Here is a 21,292-nt window from a genome sequence, read left to right as displayed (position 1 = left end):
GAGAAGTTCCAGCATTTAGGATAAAACCTAGATTTTTTCTTTATTCAGAATGGTCACAATTCACATACATGGACAGCTTCTCCCTCCACCGCTAGGTTGACATGTTTCGGACTTGTTAGTCCTTACTCGTAACCTGGTTAAGAGTAAGGACTAAAAAGTCCGAAACATGTCAACCTAGCGGTGGAGGGAGAAGCTGTCCATGTATGTGAATTGTCACCATTATGAATAAAGAAAACATCTAGGTTTTATCCTGAATGCTGAAACGTCTCTTTTTCTTCGTGTTTCAAGTGAGGACTGGTCCGGTCTGTTCCGTGCATGGGAAAAGATATGGTGAGCTGGAAAAACGTGCTTGGAGACAACTCATGCCTGGCACTGAAGTCTCTCATCCTCCTCATCTCCATAGTATTTCCATTACTTAGATACTGCAGTCAACATTAAGCACTTAATATATACGGCAGATGTTGGGAAACAGTTATAAGACATTCTCACCTTTGAACACCGTTCTACAGATTTAGATGTAAGTTGCATAAAAAGGAGGGTAACCTTGTATATACATTTCCTATGGCGCTAAAAACAATAATAAATTACTAATAGGAGTTTCCTATAAACCACCTAATATACCAGAGTCCACAGAAAATCTACTACTAAACAAGATAGACAAGGCGGTAAATCATAATGAGGTGGTTATTATGGGGGACTTCAACTACCCAGATATAGACTGGGAAACTGAAACTTGTATATCTCATAAAGGAAACAGGTTCTTGGCAATAACCAAAGACAATTACCTCTCCCAACTGGTTCAGGACCCGACTAGAGGGACGGCCATACTGGACTTAGTATTAACCAATAGGCCTGACAGAACAACAGACGTGCAGGTTGGGGGACACCTGGGAAATAGTGACCACAAAGTAATAACCTTCTAATTATCATTCAAAAGAGCGTTTCTACAGGGAGGAACAAAAATACCAAACTTCAAAAAAGCTAAATTTAGCCAACTAAGAGAGGCCATAGGCCTAACTAAATGGGATAAAGTCCTCACAAATAAAAATACAGCCACAAAATGGGATATCTTTAAAAGCATCCTAAAATCTCAGTGTGAGAGGTACATACCGTATGGGAATAAAAGGTTAAGGAACAAAAAGAAACCAATGTGGATAAACAGAACTGTAAAGAAAGCAATAAATGACAAAAAGAAAGCATATAAAACACTAAAACAGGAAGGTAGCACGGAAGCACTAAAAAACTATAAGGAAAAAAATAGAACATGTAAAAAACTAATAAAAGCGGCCAAACTAGAGACCAAGAGATTAGTTGCCAAAGAGAGTAAAACTAACCCTAAAATGTTCTTCAATTATATAAATGCTAAAAAGTATAAATCTGAAGGTGTCGGCCCGTTAAAGAGTAATGAGGGGGTAGTCGCAGAGAGCGACGAGGAGAAAGCAAAGCTGTTAAATATTTTTTTCTCCAATGTATTCACTGAGGAAAATAAATTGTCAGATGACATGCCGAATGTTGAAATAAATTCCCCATTAAAAGTGTCCTGTCTGACCCAGGAAGAAGTACAACAGCGACTTAAAAAGATTAAAATAGACAAATCGCCAGGACCGGATGGCATACACCCCCGTATCCTAAGGGAATTAAGTAATGTCATAGCCAGACCCTTATTTCTGATATTTGCAGATTCTATATCGACAGGGAATGTCCCACAGGACTGGCGCATGGCAAATGTGGTGCCAATATTCAAAAAGGGTCCAAAAACAGAGCCTGGAAACTATAGGCCGGTAAGTTTAACATCTGTTGTGGGTAAACTGTTTGAAGGTTTTCTGAGAGATGCTATGTTAGAGCATCTTAACGGAAATAAGCAAATAACGCCATATCAGCATGGCTTTGTGAGGGATCGATCATGTCAAACAAATTTAATCCGTTTCTATGAGGAGGTAAGTTCTAGACTTGATAGCGGCGAATCAATGGATGTCGTGTATCTGGACTTCTCCAAAGCATTTGACACTGTACCACATAAACGGTTAGTATATAAAATGAGATTGCTCGGACTGGGAGAAAACGTCTGTAAGTGGGTAAGTAACTGGCTCAATGATAGAAAACAGAGGGTGGTTATTAATGGTAAATACTCAGATTGGGTCACTGTCACTAGTGGAGTACCTCAGGGGTCAGTATTGGGCCCTATTCTCTTCAATATATTTATTAATGATCTTGTAGAAGGCTTGCATAGTAAAATATCAATTTTCGCAGATGACACTAAACTGTGTAAAGTAATTAACACTGATGAGGACAGTATACTACTACAGAGCGATCTGGATAGATTGGAGGCTTGGGTAGATAAGTGGCAGATGAGGTTTAACACTGACAAATGTAAAGTTATGCACATGGGAAGGAATAATGCAAGTCACCCGTACTTATTAAATGGTAAAACACTCAGTAACACTGACATGGAAAAAGATCTAGGAATTTTAATAAACAGCAAACTAAGCTGCAAAAAACAGTGTCAGGCAGCTGCTGCCAAGGCCAATAAGATAATGGGTTGCATCAAAAGGGGCATAGATGCCCGTGATGAGAACATAGTCCTACCACTTTACAAATCGCTAGTCAGACCACACATGGAGTACTGTGTACAGTTCTGGGCTCCTGTAAACAAGGCAGACATAGCAGAGCTGGAGAGGGTCCAGAGGAGGGCAACTAAAGTAATAACTGGAATGGGGCAACTACAGTACCCTGAAAGATGATCAAAATTAGGGTTATTCACTTTAGAAAAAAGACGACTGAGAGGAGATCTAATTAATATGTATAAATATATCAGGGGTCAGTACAGAGATCTATCCCATCATCTATTCATTCCCAGGACGGTGACTGTGACGAGGGGACATCCTCTGCGTCTGGAGGAAAGAAGGTTTGTACACAAACATAGAAAAGGATTCTTTACGGTAAGAGCAGTGAGACTATGGAACTCTCTCTGCCTGAGGAGGTGGTGATGGTGAGTACAATAAAGGAATTCAAGAGGGGCCTGGATGTATTTCTGGAGTGTAATAATATTACAGGCTATAGCTACTAGAGAGAGATCGTTGATCCAGGGATTTATTCTGATTGCCTGATTGGAGTCGGGAAGGAATTTCTATTCCCCTAAAGTGAGGAAAATTGGCTTCTATCTCACAGGTTTTTTTTGCCTTCCTCTGGATCAACTTGCAGGATAACAGGCCGAACTGGATGGACAAATGTCTTTTTTCGGCCTTATGTACTATGTTACTATGATCTTATACTGATCTTGAGTTAAAGCTTATACTATATCCTAGAACTCCACTGATATGTATGATGGTTGTCAGTGGAAACAGGCAACAAGTTTGTAGCCAGACCCTAATAAGGAGCATTCAGATTAGCAGATAATTGTTATTCAAATGCTAATGATTCATGCTGGACGATAATCATGTAGTGTAAATGTATGTGGCAACTAAATGTACTGAAAACGATCATGCAACACTTGTAAAACCATTTATGAAAACAAATTATTTTTCATTATTTAATTGAGGTAATGTACAGGTATATTGTGTGATCTTCCTGCGATGTGATCAATGTAAAAACAGGCGTGTTTTGTGTAAGTCGTTGATTCATGTCATGACGCATGGAAGCAGTCCTAAGTATTTAAGTATTGAGTGCATATACTGTAGATACTTTTAAGTAGGCCAACATTTCTGCATTAAAATTCTATATGTAAAATTCTTTATATATATATAAAATAAATATATATATATATATATATATATATATATATATAGAATTTGGTCTTATATACGGTAATATTCTAATTTTCTGAGATACTGACTTTTGGGTTTTCATTAGCTGTAACCATAATCATGAACATTAAAAGAAATAAACACTTGAAATAGATCACTCTGTGTGTAATGAATCTATGTAATATAGAAGTTTCCCTTTTTGAACTGAATTACTGAAATAAATTAACTTTTTGATGATTGATTGATTGACTATTTATTGAGATGCACCTTTATATAAACGTTCGTTTGCATTGTTGGTCTCTCCTGCCATCACGTTATTAGGGGTTAGTGAAACCTACCACAGTCTGGGTTCCCATGTATTCTGGTGCCTGTTAGCTCCGAGCCATGCTGATCCACACACCAACACTCCCCACTGGCCTGATCGCACTGCATCTTCCTGTAGTATCCATCTTCATCACAGCTGGGAATGAAAACTCCTACAACACAGACATCATAACTGTAATACCAATCTTATATTGTGTTACAAATCTTAATTTCTGTGTGTCATGCAGGTTCCAAAAAGTCATCTGTCATGAAAGGTGGGCAATTTTTGATCATTAAAAAAGACTTGTCACCTCTACAGACATGTCTGTTTCAATAACGACTTCCATCCCCACGTAATGAAAATTCTGGAGCATCTATTCTTATGCCTCAATAACATGCCATTCCTTTATTATTTCTGCTAGAAGTTTGGAATGAATAGCATTAACCCATTAATGGCCCAACATTTTTTTATCCATAACTTTTTACATTTTTTATTTTTTATTCAAACATCATATGATGGCTTCTTTTTTGTGGGCCAAGTTATATACTTTAATGGCACCATTCAATTTATCATAGCTTTATATTGGGAAATGCAAAAACAATTAGTCATGTTTATTAGTTTTTGTTTTTTACAGAGTTCACTGCGCTGTGGGTCAGTACAACTACAGCAATAACCAAATTTATACAGTATAAATTTTGGAGGGGCAATGTGACCAAAAGACAAACCGCGCATCTTTATTATTTTTTTCCATTATAACATTTAATACGCTGCAAAAATACCAATACCAATTATGTTTATTTTATTATTGTTTCTTTATTTTTATATGCAAAATTCTGTGTTTTTTAAGAACATTTTAAGAACATTTTTTCTTTTTATGCTTGTACTAGCTGAAGGACCCGGCTTCGCTCGTTATATTTAATCTATTTAATTTAATGTTTGTGTGTGTCGTTAAAATATATCAACACTATCCACTACAACAGAGACATCTACAGCACAGTATCCTCCACAGCCCCCACCCGTTAACACTGCCCCCCCCCCACAGTGCCCCGTCCCTTAAAATTGGACCTCCACAGCAGCCCCCCCCTTAACTTTGACCTTTACAGCAGCCTCCCCCTTTAACAGTGACTTTCACAGCATACTACCCCCTTAACAGTGACCTCCACAGGGGCCCGCTCCCTTAACAGTGGCCTTTGCTGGATCAGGGGTGTGTCCTTTTGAACAGCTCACTCTAAAACAGCAGCACATTACTGTCTGAGTGTGAGCTGCAGGGAGAAAGTCACCCTCCCTCCCACCCCTGCAGCTGACAGAAGTTGATTTTTACCTTAATTTTTTCAATCCCCGTTGGCTCAGGAGTGGGTGGGCATGGCCTAAATAGTTCTGGGCATGGCTTAGCAGGACCTAGAAGTTGATTTTTAACTTCATTTTTTCAATCTGTCGGCTGAGAAGTGGGAGGGGCCGTAGCTTAACCAAATCGGGGGCGTGTCCTTTTGAACAGCTCACTCTAAGACAGCAGCACTGTGAAGTCTGAGTGTAAGCTGCAGGGAGAAAGTCACCCTCCCTCCAACCCCTGCAGCTGACAGAAGTTTATTTTTACCTGCATTTTTTCAATCCCCATTTGCTAAGGAGTGGGAGGGTGTGTGGCCTAACCGGATTAGGGGTTTTAAGTCTTTTGAGGGTGAACACATTGTGGCAGGGGGCATGTCTGGGCTCCTTTGCGCCCCTCTGCACACTTTACTAGCTCATTTGCATACCAAATAAACTGGATTTTCAGAGGATAAAAACTTCTATTGCTGGAACAAAGGCACATCTGGAAATAAGGTACTAATTGCTATTAGGCCATAGCTTTACTTCAATAGCAATTATCCTGGTGACAGATTTCCCTTAAAGCTCTCCTACAGCAGTGAAGATAAATGTCTGGGTTGTTATGGTAACCTGGAGTAAAACTGTATGTGGAGGCTGGAGGACCTGCGAGCTTCTATTGGCTGATAAGGGTCATGTGACCAAGCTTCTATTGGCTAATGCATTTTTTGGAAATATCTCGGGAACGGTACATTCTAGAAAGCTGGTCTAAAACCTTGCCAGACACCTGATGTACCTGTGTGCCAAATTTCATGATTGTAAATGCAATGGTTGGATTCCTTTAGCGGACATACACATACACTCAGCTTTATATATTAGGTTGTAAGGGTATTTTTAAGTACTGATTTGTTCTATTGCCTTTAATTCTGCTCCCTTCAATTCTGTCTCTTATATTACCTTTAATTTTCTGTATAATAAAGTTTTTCTTCTAATGTAGTGCATTAGAGATAGTTAGTATCCATCCCCCATTGCACTGATAAGACCACATTCCTAAGGGATCTCAAAGACATGCGTGAAGCACACTGGAGGAGGGGCTGGTGGGAATAAATGTGGTCTGCACCGACATCTAGGGGGGGCTCCATTTGGAACTTCATCCTAGGTAGGATGTAAGTATTTATTTGCCCTATCTCTTGTACACCCTGGTCATGTCTGATCGGAGTCCTATACCATATTGCATATGTAGGCTAATGATGATTATTTACTTTTTGTTATTCTGTATATGATTTATTTGTTTCATCTTATATTTAATCACACTTAATAAATACATTTATTCACTTAGCCTGTGTAAGCTTATTCATTCTCAAATCTTCTGAATTCACGCAACACTTGGTGTCAGAAGTGGAATTTGAGCAAATAGATATGCTTATTGTTGCTAGGGTGTTACATAGAGAGGGTAGTTTGGTCCTGCCACTCTGAATGGGAACCCGGGCATTCGCAGAAATCTAATAATCTGCAGGCAGATAATTAGTGGTTGCACTATACAATCACCTACAAGCTGTGCAAATCGCCTACAAGCTGTGAGTGGGGGTGTAGTAGGCTTGGTAGCATCTAGAACGGTTCTTTTGGAAGTTGTAGAACTGAGCAGATTTTAGTGAAAATACTTTATGTAGTAAGAGCTTGTAGACTGTGGACATCAGAGATCAGACTTGGAAAACAGAACAGTGTCAAGGTGTTAATTTATGGCACTGGCAGGAGAGAAAAGTGCCCAAGTGTCTACAATAACCAGAACGGCACTTGTGTTAAATATTCAGAAATGAACTGTTTAGATTTTGTTTTGTTACCCTAATGCTATGTGTGTGTGTGTGTGTGTGTGTGTGTGTCCAAGTAGGAAATACCTTTGGCCATAGCATTAGAAATGAGATATTGTTTTGTAACAAATATAAGCAGTAAAGGACAATAAGTGTGATACATTGGAGGCTGTTTGTCAATTAATAATGAGTAAGTATTGTACCTAGTGTGTGCTAATAAATCTGTGGCTAGCATTAAGAATATGAAAGTGAAGGTGTTAGAAATATATCTCTGTTCTGGTTTCAAAAACTATTAGACTGTTGAAGTTTGAGAAATATTACAGTATGTATTAAGTTAAAAACTGTTAAAGAAGAATTGTGTACAGATGGCTTTCTTGAAGAATAGGTGGATATGTGTGGACTGTTCTTTGTTTAGGTGACATAGACCCCTGGATAGTGGTATTTTATGGCCCCACCCCCTTCTAGTCTGATTGTATAGCTATGCTTTTCTCTCTTTGTTGAAGTCTCAGGAAAGTTGGATGAATACTTGAGAGATAAGAATTAGGAAAGGGCGGCTGACTGCTGCAATGAGCTGATCCTATCCCCCAGCATTAACAGAATACTTGTTAACAGACTTATAGTTTCCTAGGCACAAACATTCCTTAGGTAATGGATTTTGGATTCTACACAATGCAAACGTGACTATGAAGAAGGGAGGGGGAGGGGTTATCAGAAGACAAATAGAGTGTAAGATTGTTAAAATGTAGGATGTGTTTAGTAAGTGATATGCAATAGCTTTCACAAGGCACAAACAAGTGAAGATTATTTAATAATCTTCTTTTCCAAGCAGCTAATTGTAATGTGGGAACCCAACCTTAAAGAAAAATTATTATATGTACACCACCAATTCAGTCATATAAAATAATTTGGTTTTAACAAAAAAAAATTATTATTAGAACTTGTATGCTGTCTTGTTATAAGATTTTGATATATTACAGATTGAATACCATAAGGTGTTGGCAAGTAATGACAGAACAGCAATAGAGATTATCAGTAATTCTGCGTGTGGTGTGTGTATCTGTTTCCAGAAAAGCTGTGTGACTGTATAGTTTCAGGAATATCAGATGAGGAAGGCTGTGTAGCTGAGTCATAAATCATTCAGTGGAATGTGAATGGGTGTGACTTTAAGTTGCAGTTGTATAGAATAGGTGTGCTGCTGGACGCTCAGCAGTGCTGTGTGTGCAGTCTGTACTTCGTGTATAAGGTCGTGGTTATGAGCTGTGTGTGGATACGAATAAGTAATGCTCCAGCAAGAAATTAATAAATGGAAATGTGAATGTGTATGGAGTACCATATTATTATTTTTTTTTTTTTATAATGCACATTAGGGATTTTTATTTTTTTATTGGGAGATTTTTGTTTTTTTATTGGTGCCAAAATTTTTGATTGAGCTTAACATTTTTTTTATTGAATTCAATGAAATGTTTCTTATGTGTTCATGTTTGTATTATCAGATTTTTTGTTTCTATGTTTGAGTTGTATGTTGACTGTGACATGTTAAATGTTCTGAAAAGGGTACTTTCACACTAGTGGCAGGACGGATCGACTTGCTGTTCACCGTGTCAGATCTGTCCTGCCACTATTTCGCTGTGCCGCCGGACTGCCGTTCCGTCCCCATTGACTATAATGGGGACGGGAGCGGAGCTCGGCTCATCACGGTAGTGCACGACGAGAGGCCGCCAGACTAAACAGTCGGACATGCAGTACTTTTAGTCTGGCGTCCTCTCACCGTGCACTGCCATGCTGCGCTAGAGCTCCGTCCCGTCCCCATTATAGTCAATGGGGATGGAGCGGCAGTCCGGCGGCACGGCGAAATAGCGGCAGGACAGATCCGACAGGGTGAACAGCCTGTCGGATCCATCCTGCCGCCAGTGTGAAAGTAGCCTAACACCAAAGATCTGTCATAAACATTTGAAAGTAGACTGACTAAAAGAGGGAGGATTGCACCATCCAATCGGAAGGAGTGGACTTAGATGACCTAGAAGGAAGGAGGATATGGTGGATGTCACAGACACAAAGACAGCCCTTGTGCCCATCGCTTAGGCTACTTTCACACTTGCGTTTTTCTTTTCCAGCATAGAGTTCCGTCCTAGGGACTCTATACTGGAAAATAACTGATCAGTTTTATCACCATGCATTCTGAAAGGATGTCTTCAGTTCAGTCTTTTTGACTGATCAGGATGGAGATAAAACTGCAGCATGGTACGGATTTATCTCCGGCCAAAAAAACTAAACACTTGCCTGGATGCATTTTTTTCCATAGGAATGTATTAGTGCCAGATCCGGCATTCAAAATGCCGGATCCGCCCTTCCGGTCTGCGCATGCATGAAAAAAAATCTAAACGGATCCATTTGTCCGTTTGACAAACGGACAGATGGATCCATTCTTGCAATGCATTTGCAAGACGGATCAGTATCCAGTCTTAAAATGCAATCAGTTGGCATACGTTTTGCGATGGAACTGCCTGCCGGATTCTTCTGCCGCAAGTTTGAAAGTACCCGAAGTTACAAGACACCCCCATGAAAGACAAGAAGTCCTGTGTTCCTTCATGAAAAAAAAAAGTCTATTTATTTCAACATAAAGAAAAGCTGGCTACTTCTGCAAACCAAAATGCCAAAGGGTATTAAATGCAGAATACACAATACAACACATTAGTAAACCACAAAACAACATTAGGTATCTCAGAAGGTTAATGAATAAATGTGATTTTAATGGTTTTGTTATCTACAAGAGTTGCATTGAAAAAGATACCCATGAATTACACTTGTATGTTTTGGTTTCACACCACAATGTGATATGAACATGCAAATGAAACATAACTAGAAAGAACTGTAATGTATAGTACAATGTTATCCAGTGCTAAACCTTCAAAGGTTATTAATTTATATTGTTTATTTAATGTGTTGAAGAAGGAAGTCGAGGATCTCTATTACTTGTAAAATTTATATATATATATATATATATATATATATATATTGGTTTAAAGTGTTATTACACATTGCATTGAATAGTATTACTTGAAACATAGAAACAATTAAATTAGATTCTGGAATTAACAAAGTTTATTTTGCTTTGGCAGATGTAGAATAGGTCCTTATGTTGCTTGTTGAAAATTAATAAAAGTGAAAAAACCAAGGGTGGAATGTATTGTAAGGGTACTTTTAAATACTGATTGTTTTTGTCCCCTTTAATTATCTCTTTTTTATGTTACCTTTAATATTCTGTATAATAAAGGTTTCCTTGTAATGTAGTGGGTTAGAGATAGTTAGTTAGTATCCATCCCCCATTGTGCTGATAAGACCACATTCCTGAGTGATCTCAGAGACAGGCATGATGCACAAAGCTTTTTTATTCTCAAATCTTTTGAATTCACAAAACAATGCTGTAATTTTTGTCCCCTTAGGTGACTTGTACATGCAATCTTCTGATCACTTGTATCATTGACTATAGTAGAATACTATTGTAGTCTATGGGATTTTCACTGGCTGCCTGTCAGATTATGCCTCAGGCATGACTATTCAGGCATCCCACTATGACAGCCCTGGGAGCCTTCGCAAGGCTCCAGTCTGTCATAGCAACCAATTAGAGCCTTGTGATTTTGCCACATAGGCTCTGATTGGAGAACAGAGAGAGCCCCCTCTATCTGTCTAACCACCTAGATGCCATAGTCACATTGAAGAATGAAATGACCAGGCTCAGGAGTTATCGCTAACCCTTGTCATTGCAGGTGCCAGCTGTATAATAAACTGAGTATGGAGTGGGATCACCTCCTGAGCCAGCTCCATATATGCCCTGTTTACCCATGACAGATAAATCTGTCTAGGGTCATTAAGGGGTTAATATTAATAATGTATAGCAATAGTGTGCAATAAAGGTCTAGGTGGGTATTTCTAGTTGGGGTATGGCACTGCACAGTATGACGCTATCCAATCAGTGCTTCCAGTGTCAGACACAGTGACAGGGACACCCCCCCAACTGGTAACACCCATCTGGACCTTCATTGCAAACTGCTACCAATTCATTCATAACTTCTAGCAGGAGAAATAAAGGAGTGGTACAACATAGAGCCATAAGCATATATGCTCCAAAATGTTTATCAGGGAGATGTATAAAAACAGACATGACAGGAGAGGTTGCAGATCCTCTTTCGGCTAATTGTAAGCAACATTACAACATGTTCAAACTTGACTTGTCTCTAAGGGCTCATGCACACTGCTGTATTACAGCTTTATTTTCTGTGGAGCCATAAAAGAGTTGCCACAAGAGTACAGGAGATACAGTGTCATTTTTTGGTTTCACTCTATACATGGCATGCTCAGATGGTGTAAGTAAAGTTGTATTTCCTTTTGCTTCTAGGGGAGAATATCTTCATACATATGGCACCAGATGGAGCCATACAGGGTCCATCAACAAAGCCAAGCTCTAACCCAGGTTTACATATGAAACATTTATAATAACGGTTCAGAAGACTGCAACTGTAAAGAGCATTTACAGCACAAGGAAAGTCCCATAACTTAATAGGCAAAAATGATGCCCTGTTATGCCTCTGCTAGCACCTATATCTACTGCAAATGTATTGCTAGACATGGCTTCCCTCAGCAATAGCAGCTTTTCATGGGGGGTTAGAGAACCAACAGACAGGTCAAATTATAAGTGCCATATAATACGTTGCCAAAATAATACTTCCAGTTACCTAAATAACAATGCCAAACTGTGTTGTCACCATCATACACTGTCAAAATAATGTACCGTATAGTGCCTTGGTGGTGGCACCACACAAGGCCATCATACAATGAAAAATAACACGCATGATCTAATAACAGTGTTTAAATGATTATCACAACCCTCAGGTGCCAGGCCAAATGTGTTGTCCCCTTTTGCAAGAGTGGCTGATGCATTCTAGGCAACCACAGCACAAAGACAAGCAGTGATGGAGGTTCATGCTCATAACATACAAAGCTTACCAGGCTTCTTCTTTGCTGCTTCTTGAATCTGTACTTTTTCAAGTTCAACAAGACATGGAGGCTCTACAAAAGAACAACACTGACACTATTAACTCAGGGACAGATAATGGTAGTGATAAGTTGAAGGTTAATTCCATGGTCCAAAATTCAATTCTCAGGACCATGACGTGATGACATTTCTTCAAAAGATACAACAGTTATGTGCATAATGTCTTTAACAGTATTAGTAGTAGTATTTTTCCAGCGGAAAGCCAGCATTTATGCTGGATACCCACCAGATCCCGCTGCATCCCATGATATGGTGAACCTAGTCTTAACTGTCCTTCCATATAATTGTCTAACCATGTACAAGTACAGTCTTTGTTCATTATGACAGCTTATTAAAAATTAGAATACCAGGCATGGATTATAATAGGTATCATGCTATACTAATTTGGATTAGTTGAGGATGAGAATTGACTTTTCTTTGTGCTTGTGAACATCCCTGCATTTGACATCTGCATAATAGAGATCCTAAATAAAATGTAAATTCATTCTTATGAAGGCATGCATGCTGCCATATTTTCACATGATGATATACCAGATAGGTAATAATTGTTAGATATGTGGAGGTCCAGCTGCTTAGGCCTCCACTGTTTGCTAGAAAGGAGGACCTTCTGCACTACTTATGGGAGGTACAATAGCTCAGTCAGGGGCGCAGCTAAAGGCTCATGTACCCTGGTGCAAGAGTTCAGCTTGGGCCCCCTTTCCTTAGTGCTTTGTGGCCAGGGACAGGAGCCCTTTCTATAATACTAGTGTTTTCTTATGCTGCACAAAGGTCTTTGGGCCCCCTCAGGCTCCTTGGCCTGGTAGCGACTGCTGCATCTGCACCCCCTATAGCTACTCCCCTGGGTTCATTGGTTTACACTGTTAACTACTAGCACAGAGGTCCTGGGTTCAAACAGTTTCTATGTTCTATGTTCTCATCATTGCATAGTTGTCCTGTAAGTAGTCTGCACAGGTTACTAGAACTAATAAGAATTACACTTACCAAACTAAGGTGAAGCTTCAAGCTAGTGTAATAGTAACCTCTATTATTTCCCCTGTATATTGAACAATTTGGGCTTTATAATTTGTCTATACAACATATTTGCTTACAATTTTGATCTAATGCTTTGCCTCAAAGTCATCTCTGTGAATTGAGCTATATTAATATGGTCAGGGTTTAGATTAGGCTGACTGTAGCTCTAAAACACACACAGATGAATAAGTGAATGAATGCTGAATTGGACAACTGGTCTTTGAGGAAGGCCTAAGGCCCAACACATGAAACATTTACAGATCTGTGCACATCCTACGTTGTTGTTTTTTTTACTCCAAGCTACATAACTGTTCCATTTCAATGTGGTTTGCTCTAATGTGATAAAGTCTCTTTAAATTTCTTGCTTACTCTCTCTCCAAAAACAGAAGCACCACTCAGCAGTGGATACCCGCCCATCCTTGTAAGTATCACAGGAGTTGAAGAAGGGCCGGATACAGATCTCATACTTGTCAAGGTTGATGGCTGACAGCTCTGTTTGGTCCAGAAAGAGGTCATTGTTGGAGTCCAGCTTCGAGAACATCCAGCCTATTGAGTCTTTGCAACTGGCCACCAGGGTTTTGTCTAACACTGCATAAAGAACAGCCTCAGTTAATAACTGCTAGAAAATGTCTAAATTCTAACACCAATATTAGACTGTATCATCCACATGTTTGAGTTATATACTGTAATAAAATTCCAGTCACAAAGAAAAATATGATTGAAAGTCATTTTCATAACTGGACAACATTGGTGTATTTAGAAATAACCATTCTCATGAAGATAAAACCTTCTCTAAAGACCACTAGGCTGCTCAGCTGCTTCCACCTCCTGGGGGAGGTCCAGTATGTAGTATCACATACAGACTATTCCAATGAATGGCCGACCCAGGAACTGGGACATCCTTCTATGATATCTATATGCCCAAATAGGACATATGGACATTGGTTGACTGGTATGATATTGATGAGATTCAGTGACACATCTAGTTGGATCTATCCCATATGTCCGGGACTTATAACAGTTAATCTCTATTACCATCGGTGTCTTCCCAGTTTAATGTGATATAAACAATATGAAGTTAGAGCTCACACAATAGTAAATACGTTCTAAGAATCATCAAGTAATTTCAAGGTAAGCCATAGGAACTAGAGTCAGCTCCATTGTCACCAAGAGTTATAAATTCATTATCCAGAGCGATAATGCATAGGAATTTGTTTTGTATTGTCATGTGATTGTATAGGCAAAATTGTTTCATAATATGACAAAGTTCACTGAGGATTTAGCCACTGGCACCATAATGCCCATTCAGGTTTAAAGCCATAATAAGGTATTAAAACATATTATGAAATAAAGAGAGGTATTTATTCTCCACACAACTTATCTTGTGCAGAAGGTATGAAGGAACAAAGGAGAATATGAATTAGACAACAGAGAATGCATTGTCCAATTTATTAAGGCTATGGCCTCAATCTGTAGAAGATTAGCATTTTTCTTGGGTTTAACCAAATATTCCAGTCTAGCCTCAATTGTGTAACATCTGTGAAATGCTGTGTTAGATGGACTCCTTGTGTGCTTATGTTCTATGGTCAGGACCATGTCAAACTGTTTGTCAACATCACTCGGTGGCACTATTGTCGCTGTCTCATGCCAGGATATTCTGATAATTAACTTCTAAAATGTTTTGCTTTACTAACGAACTGCTAATTAAGCAGTGAATCATTTCTTCAAAGAACTGATCACGCACTCTTGGAATGCGAAAGGATCCAATAAATTATTGGCCCGAGTTTCATTCAAACTGCTTCTATAACTAAGGCCAGATGCTTCCTCTGAATCGTTTAATTGACACCCGCATTTATTGTTACATATTCATTAATTCCTATTGGAACTATTTATTCTGGCTTCTTAAATGAAAGAAAGACCATTTATATATCTTTCATTTGACAAAGACCAAAGTGTAGATCGTATAGTCATAGTAATGCACCATTATAAAGCCCCAATGTATATGTGTTGCAATTTTACAATCAGTTAGATGAATATAAATTGCATTACTCTGTCATAGCACTGAAGAGCATGTACTAAAACAGAAATTAATCAATCTATCATCCACAATCAAATCTTTAGGGTTGGTTTCATAACCCCTTTCCCTTTTCCCCACAATCAAACCTGACCTAGTGTCCTTTCTTTCTTTCTCCCATCAAATCCAAAGCTCCTGGTCCGGTCTTATCTAATTCTCCTAATCAAATTGAAAGCTCCTAGGCTGGTCTCATCCACTCTCCTCCTCACCAATGAAATGCAAGGATCCTAGGCTGATCTTGTATCTCTTATATGTCCCCCTCCCTTATGACAACCAATCTAATATAAATTCAGCAAAGAAGGGGTGGCGCGATCTAGGCGCTGAAGATTCAATACCTAGTGTGAAATGAATCCTGATTATTGCTTAGTATTATCTAAGTGACATGCCGACTATCTGGCAGACTGTTCCGGCAGAAAATAGCCTGCTGGTGTTATCCAGACTTGGTGTAGAGAGATAGCGCTTAATGCCTGACGGACCCCCAATGAGATCGGGCCAGTCCCCCAACAAAAAACACTGCTTGCAGCAATTATTTTTGTCAGATGCCAGACCCTATAATAGTCAATAGGGTCTGGCGTACATGCGGCACTATCCAGCTGTGCACGAGTCAGAACACTGGCAGGCTGTTCTCTGCCAGACCAGCCTGCCAGATAACTTTGCCGCATGTGTGAAGTTAGCCTTGGAAGAAAACATTGGTGATGACCCTAGAATAATTACAGTACCATTGACTTGCTTTACTCCAGGATTTGCTGTGTTATTCTGCTTTGAGTTCTCATGAAGCAGCTGGAACCAATCCCTTAAACGGTCTCCAAGATCTGCTAAATCTTGACCAGTGCATGTTTCTGCTGAAGGAGGCAAAAAATATAAACATTAAGAAGGGCACCTTCTGAACATGATTATATATACACCAATCAGTGATAACATAAAAAGTGAAGTGAAGGTGTAATTAATAACATGGATTATTTTTCGACAACTCGGTGTGTTGGAAGTAGGAAACACAGTCAAGTGTAAGGATCTGAGATACTTCTACTACAGACAAATTATAATGGCTAGAAACTGGGTCACAGAAGATAGCAGGTTTTGTAGGCTGTTTTCCATATTCAGTGGTTAGTTACTACCCACAGTGACCCGAGGAAGGCCAACCAATAAACAGGTAACAAGCTCCTGGGTGCCCAAAGCTCACTGATGCAAGTGGGGATTGAATGCTAGATGTCTGGTCCAATCCCACAGAAGTGCTACTGTGGACAAATTATTGATAAAGTGATGCTGGCTATGATAGAAAGGTGTCAGAACAACCTGCACAGCCCAGGCTGGTCAGAGTGCCCAGAATGACCCCTATCCACTGAAGAAAGGGCCAGTTATGGACACATGAGCACCAAACCTTGACTACAGATGGCCTGGTTTGATTAATTATGTTTTATTTTACATCATGTCAAAAACTGGATGTGTTTGAGTCTCCTATCTAGGAAAGATGACACCAGGATTTACTATTGAAAGAAAATTTGAGGCAATGTTCTGCTGAGAAACATTGGAATCTACCATTCATGTGTGAATCCTACTGTGACATATACCACCTACCTAAACATTGTATGGACCATGTACACCCCCTCATGTCAGAGGTATTCCATAATGACAGTGGCTTTTTTCAGTGAATAATGCACCGTGCCACACTACAGAATTGTTTAGGAATGCTTTGAAGAACATCACAAAGAGTTTGAGGTGTTGATTTGGCTCCAAATTCCCTAGATCTCAATCAGATCCATATAGGCTCCACCTTACAAGTTACAAGGCTTAAAGGATCTGTTGATAACATCTTGGTGCACACCTGTTCAGAGCATTCTGGGTGGCTCTAGTGCCAAGCTCCCATCCCCTGCACTTCCAGTCCACACTGGACCGGAAGTGTGCCATGCTGTCTACATGCATGTCACTGTTGTGACATGCCACTCCTACACAAATCACCACTAAGGCCACTGATTGGCCAGCGATATATGTCTACGGCATGTCACACTTCCAGTCCAGCACGGATCAGAAGTGTCGGAGACAGGTTGCTGGACCTGGAATGCCTTGAACAGGTGTGTCATTTAGCACTATGCTTGGGACTAGAGTTGAGCGAACACCTGGATGTTCGGGTTCGAGAAGTTCGGCCGAACATCCCGGAAATGTTCGGGTTCGGGATCCGAACCCGATCCGAACTTCGTCCCGAACCCGAACCCCATTGAAGTCAATGGGGACCCGAACTTTTCGGCACTAAAAAGGCTGTAAAACAGCCCAGGAAAGAGCTAGAGGGCTGCAAAAGGCAGCAACATGTAGGTAAATCCCCTGCAAACAAATGTGGATAGGGAAATGAATTAAATTAAAAATTAAATAAATAAAAATTAACCAAAATCAATTGGAGAGAGGTTCCATAGCAGAGAATCTGGCTTCCCGTCACCCACCACTGGAACAGTCCATTCTCAGATATTTAGGCCCCGGCACCCAGGCAGAGGAGAGAGGTCCCGTAACAGAGAATCTGTCTTCATGTCAGCAGAGAATTAGTCTGCATGTCATAGCAGAGAATGAGGCTTCACGTCAGCCACCACTGCAACAGTCCATTGGCATATATTTAGGCCCAGCACACACACAGGCAGAGGAGAGAGGTCCCGTAACAGACAATCTGGCTTCATGTCAGCAGAGAATTAGTCTGCATGTCATAGCAGAGAATGAGGCTTCACGTCACCCACCACTGCAACAGTCCATTGGCATATATTTAGGCCCAGCACCCAGGCAGAGGAGGGAGGTCCCGTAACAGAGAATCTGTCTTCATGTCAGCAGAGAATTAGTCTGCATGTCATAGCAGAGAATGAGGCTTCACGTCACCCACCACTGCAACAGTCCATTGGCATATATTTAGGCCTAGCACCCAGGCAGAGCAGAGAGGTCCCGTAACAGACAATCTGGCTTCATGACAGCAGAGAATCAGTCTGCATGTCATAGCAGAGAATGAGGCTTCACGTCACCCACCACTGCAACAGTCCATTGGCATATATTTAGGCCTAGCACACAGGCAGAGCAGAGAGGTCCCGTAACAGACGATCTGGCTTCATGTCAGCAGAGAATCAGTCTGCATGTCATAGCAGAGAATGAGGCTTCACGTCAGCCACCACTGCAACAGTCCATTGGCATATATTTAGGCCCAGCACCCAGGCAGAGGAGGGAGGTCCCGTAACAGAGAATCTGTCTTCATGTCAGCAGAGAATTAGTCTGCATGTCATAGCAGAGAATGAGGCTTCACGTCAGCCACCACTGCAACAGTCCATTGGCATATATTTAGGCCCAGCACACACACAGGCAGAGGAGAGAGGTCCCGTAACAGAGAATCTGTCTTCATGTCAGCAGAGAATTAGTCTGCATGTCATAGCAGAGAATCAGGCTTCACGTCACCCACCACTGCAACAGTCCATTGGCATATATTTAGGCCCAGCACCCAGGCAGAGGAGGGAGGTCCCGTAACAGAGAATCTGTCTTCATGTCAGCAGAGAATTAGTCTGCATGTCATAGCAGAGAATGAGGCTTCACGTCAGCCACCACTGCAACAGTCCATTGGCATATATTTAGGCCCAGCACACACACAGGCAGAGGAGAGAGGTCCCGTAACAGAGAATCTGTCTTCATGTCAGCAGAGAATTAGTCTGCATGTCATAGCAGAGAATGAGGCTTCACGTCAGCCACCACTGCAACAGTCCATTGGCATATATTTAGGCCCAGCACACACACAGGCAGAGGAGAGAGGTCCCGTAACAGACAATCTGGCTTCATGTCAGCAGAGAATTAGTCTGCATGTCATAGCAGAGAATGAGGCTTCACGTCACCCACCACTGCAACAGTCCATTGGCATATATTTAGGCCCAGCACCCAGGCAGAGGAGGGAGGTCCCGTAACAGAGAATCTGTCTTCATGTCAGCAGAGAATTAGTCTGCATGTCATAGCAGAGAATGAGGCTTCACGTCAGCCACCACTGCAACAGTCCATTGGCATATATTTAGGCCCAGCACACACACAGGCAGAGGAGAGAGGTCCCGTAACAGAGGATCTGGCTTCATGTCAGCAGAGAATCAGTCTGCATGTCATAGCAGAGAATCAGGCTTCACGTCAGCCACCACTGCAACAGTCCATTGGCATATATTTAGGCCTAGCACACAGGCAGAGGAGAGAGGTCCCGTAACAGACAATCTGGCTTCATGTCAGCAGAGAATCAGTCTGCATGTCATAGCAGAGAATGAGGCTTCACGTCAGCCACCACTGCAACAGTCCATTGTCATAAATTTAGGCCCAGCACCCAGGCAGAGGAGAGAGGTCCCGTAACAGACAATCTGGCTTCATGTCAGCAGAGAATTAGTCTGCATGTCATAGCAGAGAATCAGGCTTCATGTCAGCCACCACTGCAACAGTCCATTGGCATATATTTAGGCCTAGCACACAGGCAGAGGAGAGGTTCATTCAACTTTGGGTAGCATCGCAATATAATGGTAAAATGAAAATAAAAATAGGATTGAATGAGGAAGTGCCCTGGAGTCCAATAATATATGGTTATGGGGAGGTAGTTAATGTCTAATCTGGACAAGGGACGGACAGGTCCTGTGGGATCCATGCCTGGTTCATTTTTATGAACGTCAGCTTGTCCACATTGGCTGTAGACAGGCGGCTGCGTTTGTCTGTAATGACGCCCCCTGCCGTGCTGAATACACGTTCAGACAAAACGCTGGCTGCCGGGCAGGCCAGCACCTCCAAGGCATAAAAGGCTAGCTCTGGCCACGTGGACAATTTAGAGACCCAGAAGTTGAATGGGGCCGAACCATCAGTCAGTACGTGGAGGGGTGTGCACACGTACTGTTCCACCATGTTAGTGAAATGTTGCCTCCTGCTAACACGTTGCGTATCAGGTGGTGGTGCAGTTAGCTGTGGCGTGTTGACAAAAGTTTTCCACATCTCTGCCATGCTAACCCTGCCCTCAGAGGAGCTGGCCGTGACACAGCTGCCTTGGCGACCTCTTGCTCCTCCTCTGCCTTGGCCTTGGGCTTCCACTTGTTCCCCTGTGACATTTGGGAATGCTCTCAGTAGCGCGTCTACCAACGTGCGCTTGTACTCGCGCATCTTCCTATCACGCTCCAGTGCAGGAAGTAAGGTGGGCACATTGTCTTTGTAGCGTGGATCCAGCAGGGTGGCAACCCAGTAGTCCGCACAGGTTAAAATGTGGGCAACTCTGCTGTCGTTGCGCAGGCACTGCAGCATGTAGTCGCTCATGTGTGCCAGGCTGCCCAGGGATAAGGACAAGCTGTCCTCTGTGGGAGGCGTATCGTCATCGTCCTGCCTTTCCCCCCAGCCACGCACCAGTGATGGACCCGAGCTGCGTTGGGTGCCACCCCGCTGTGACCATGCTTCATCCTCATCCTCCTCCACCTCCTCCTCATCCTCGTCCTCCTCGTCCTCCAGTAGTGGGCCCTGGCTGGCCACATTTGTACCTGGCCTCTGCTGTTGCCAAAAACCTCCCTCTGAGTCACTTCGAAGAGACTGGCCTGAAAGTGCTAAAAATGACCCCTCTTCCTCCTCCTCCTCCTCCTCCTGGGCCACCTCCTCTTCCATCATCGCCCTAAGTGTTTTCTCAAGGAGACATAGAAGTGGTATTGTAACGCTGATAACGGTGTCATCGCCACTGGCCATGTTGGTGGAGTACTCGAAACAGCGCAACAGGGCACACAGGTCTCGCATGGAGGCCCAGTCATTGGTGGTGAAGTGGTGCTGTTCTGTAGTGCGACTGACCCGTGCGTGCTGCAGCTGAAACTCCACTATGGCCTGCTGCTGCTCGCACAGTCTGTCCAGCATGTGCAAGGTGGAGTTCCACCTGGTGGGCACGTCGCATATGAGGCGGTGAGCGGGAAGGCCGAAGTTACGCTGTAGCGCAGACAGGCGAGCAGCAGCAGGATGTGAACGCCGGAAGCGCGAACAGACGGCCCGCACTTTATGCAG

At 41.8% G+C, this 21,292-nt stretch overlaps 1 protein-coding gene across 3 annotated transcripts in view; it reads right to left on the bottom strand.

The window, feature by feature from the left end:
- The window catches only part of SPOCK2 (SPARC (osteonectin), cwcv and kazal like domains proteoglycan 2), a 168,512-nt gene that overhangs the window by 7,755 nt on the left and 139,465 nt on the right, over positions 1 to 21,292 (bottom strand). For 2 of the 3 annotated variants that reach the window (XM_044296495.1, XM_044296497.1), the window contains 4 exons: positions 16,012 to 16,134; positions 13,588 to 13,806; positions 12,159 to 12,221; positions 4,082 to 4,219 (listed from right to left, as the gene is read on the bottom strand). In XM_044296495.1, coding sequence (XP_044152430.1) covers positions 4,082 to 4,219; positions 12,159 to 12,221; positions 13,588 to 13,806; positions 16,012 to 16,134 — 543 coding nt within the window. The remainder of the gene's footprint in view (positions 1 to 4,081; positions 4,220 to 12,158; positions 12,222 to 13,587; positions 13,807 to 16,011; positions 16,135 to 21,292) is intronic. The other variant, XM_044296496.1, reaches the window with a different exon arrangement.

The sequence above is a fragment of the Bufo gargarizans genome, chromosome 6, assembly GCF_014858855.1.
Source record: "Bufo gargarizans isolate SCDJY-AF-19 chromosome 6, ASM1485885v1, whole genome shotgun sequence".
In the NCBI taxonomy this organism is placed as follows: domain Eukaryota; kingdom Metazoa; phylum Chordata; class Amphibia; order Anura; family Bufonidae; genus Bufo; species Bufo gargarizans.
Note: the sequence above shows the minus strand (reverse complement) of the source record. Positions and strands in the feature narration are given on the sequence as shown.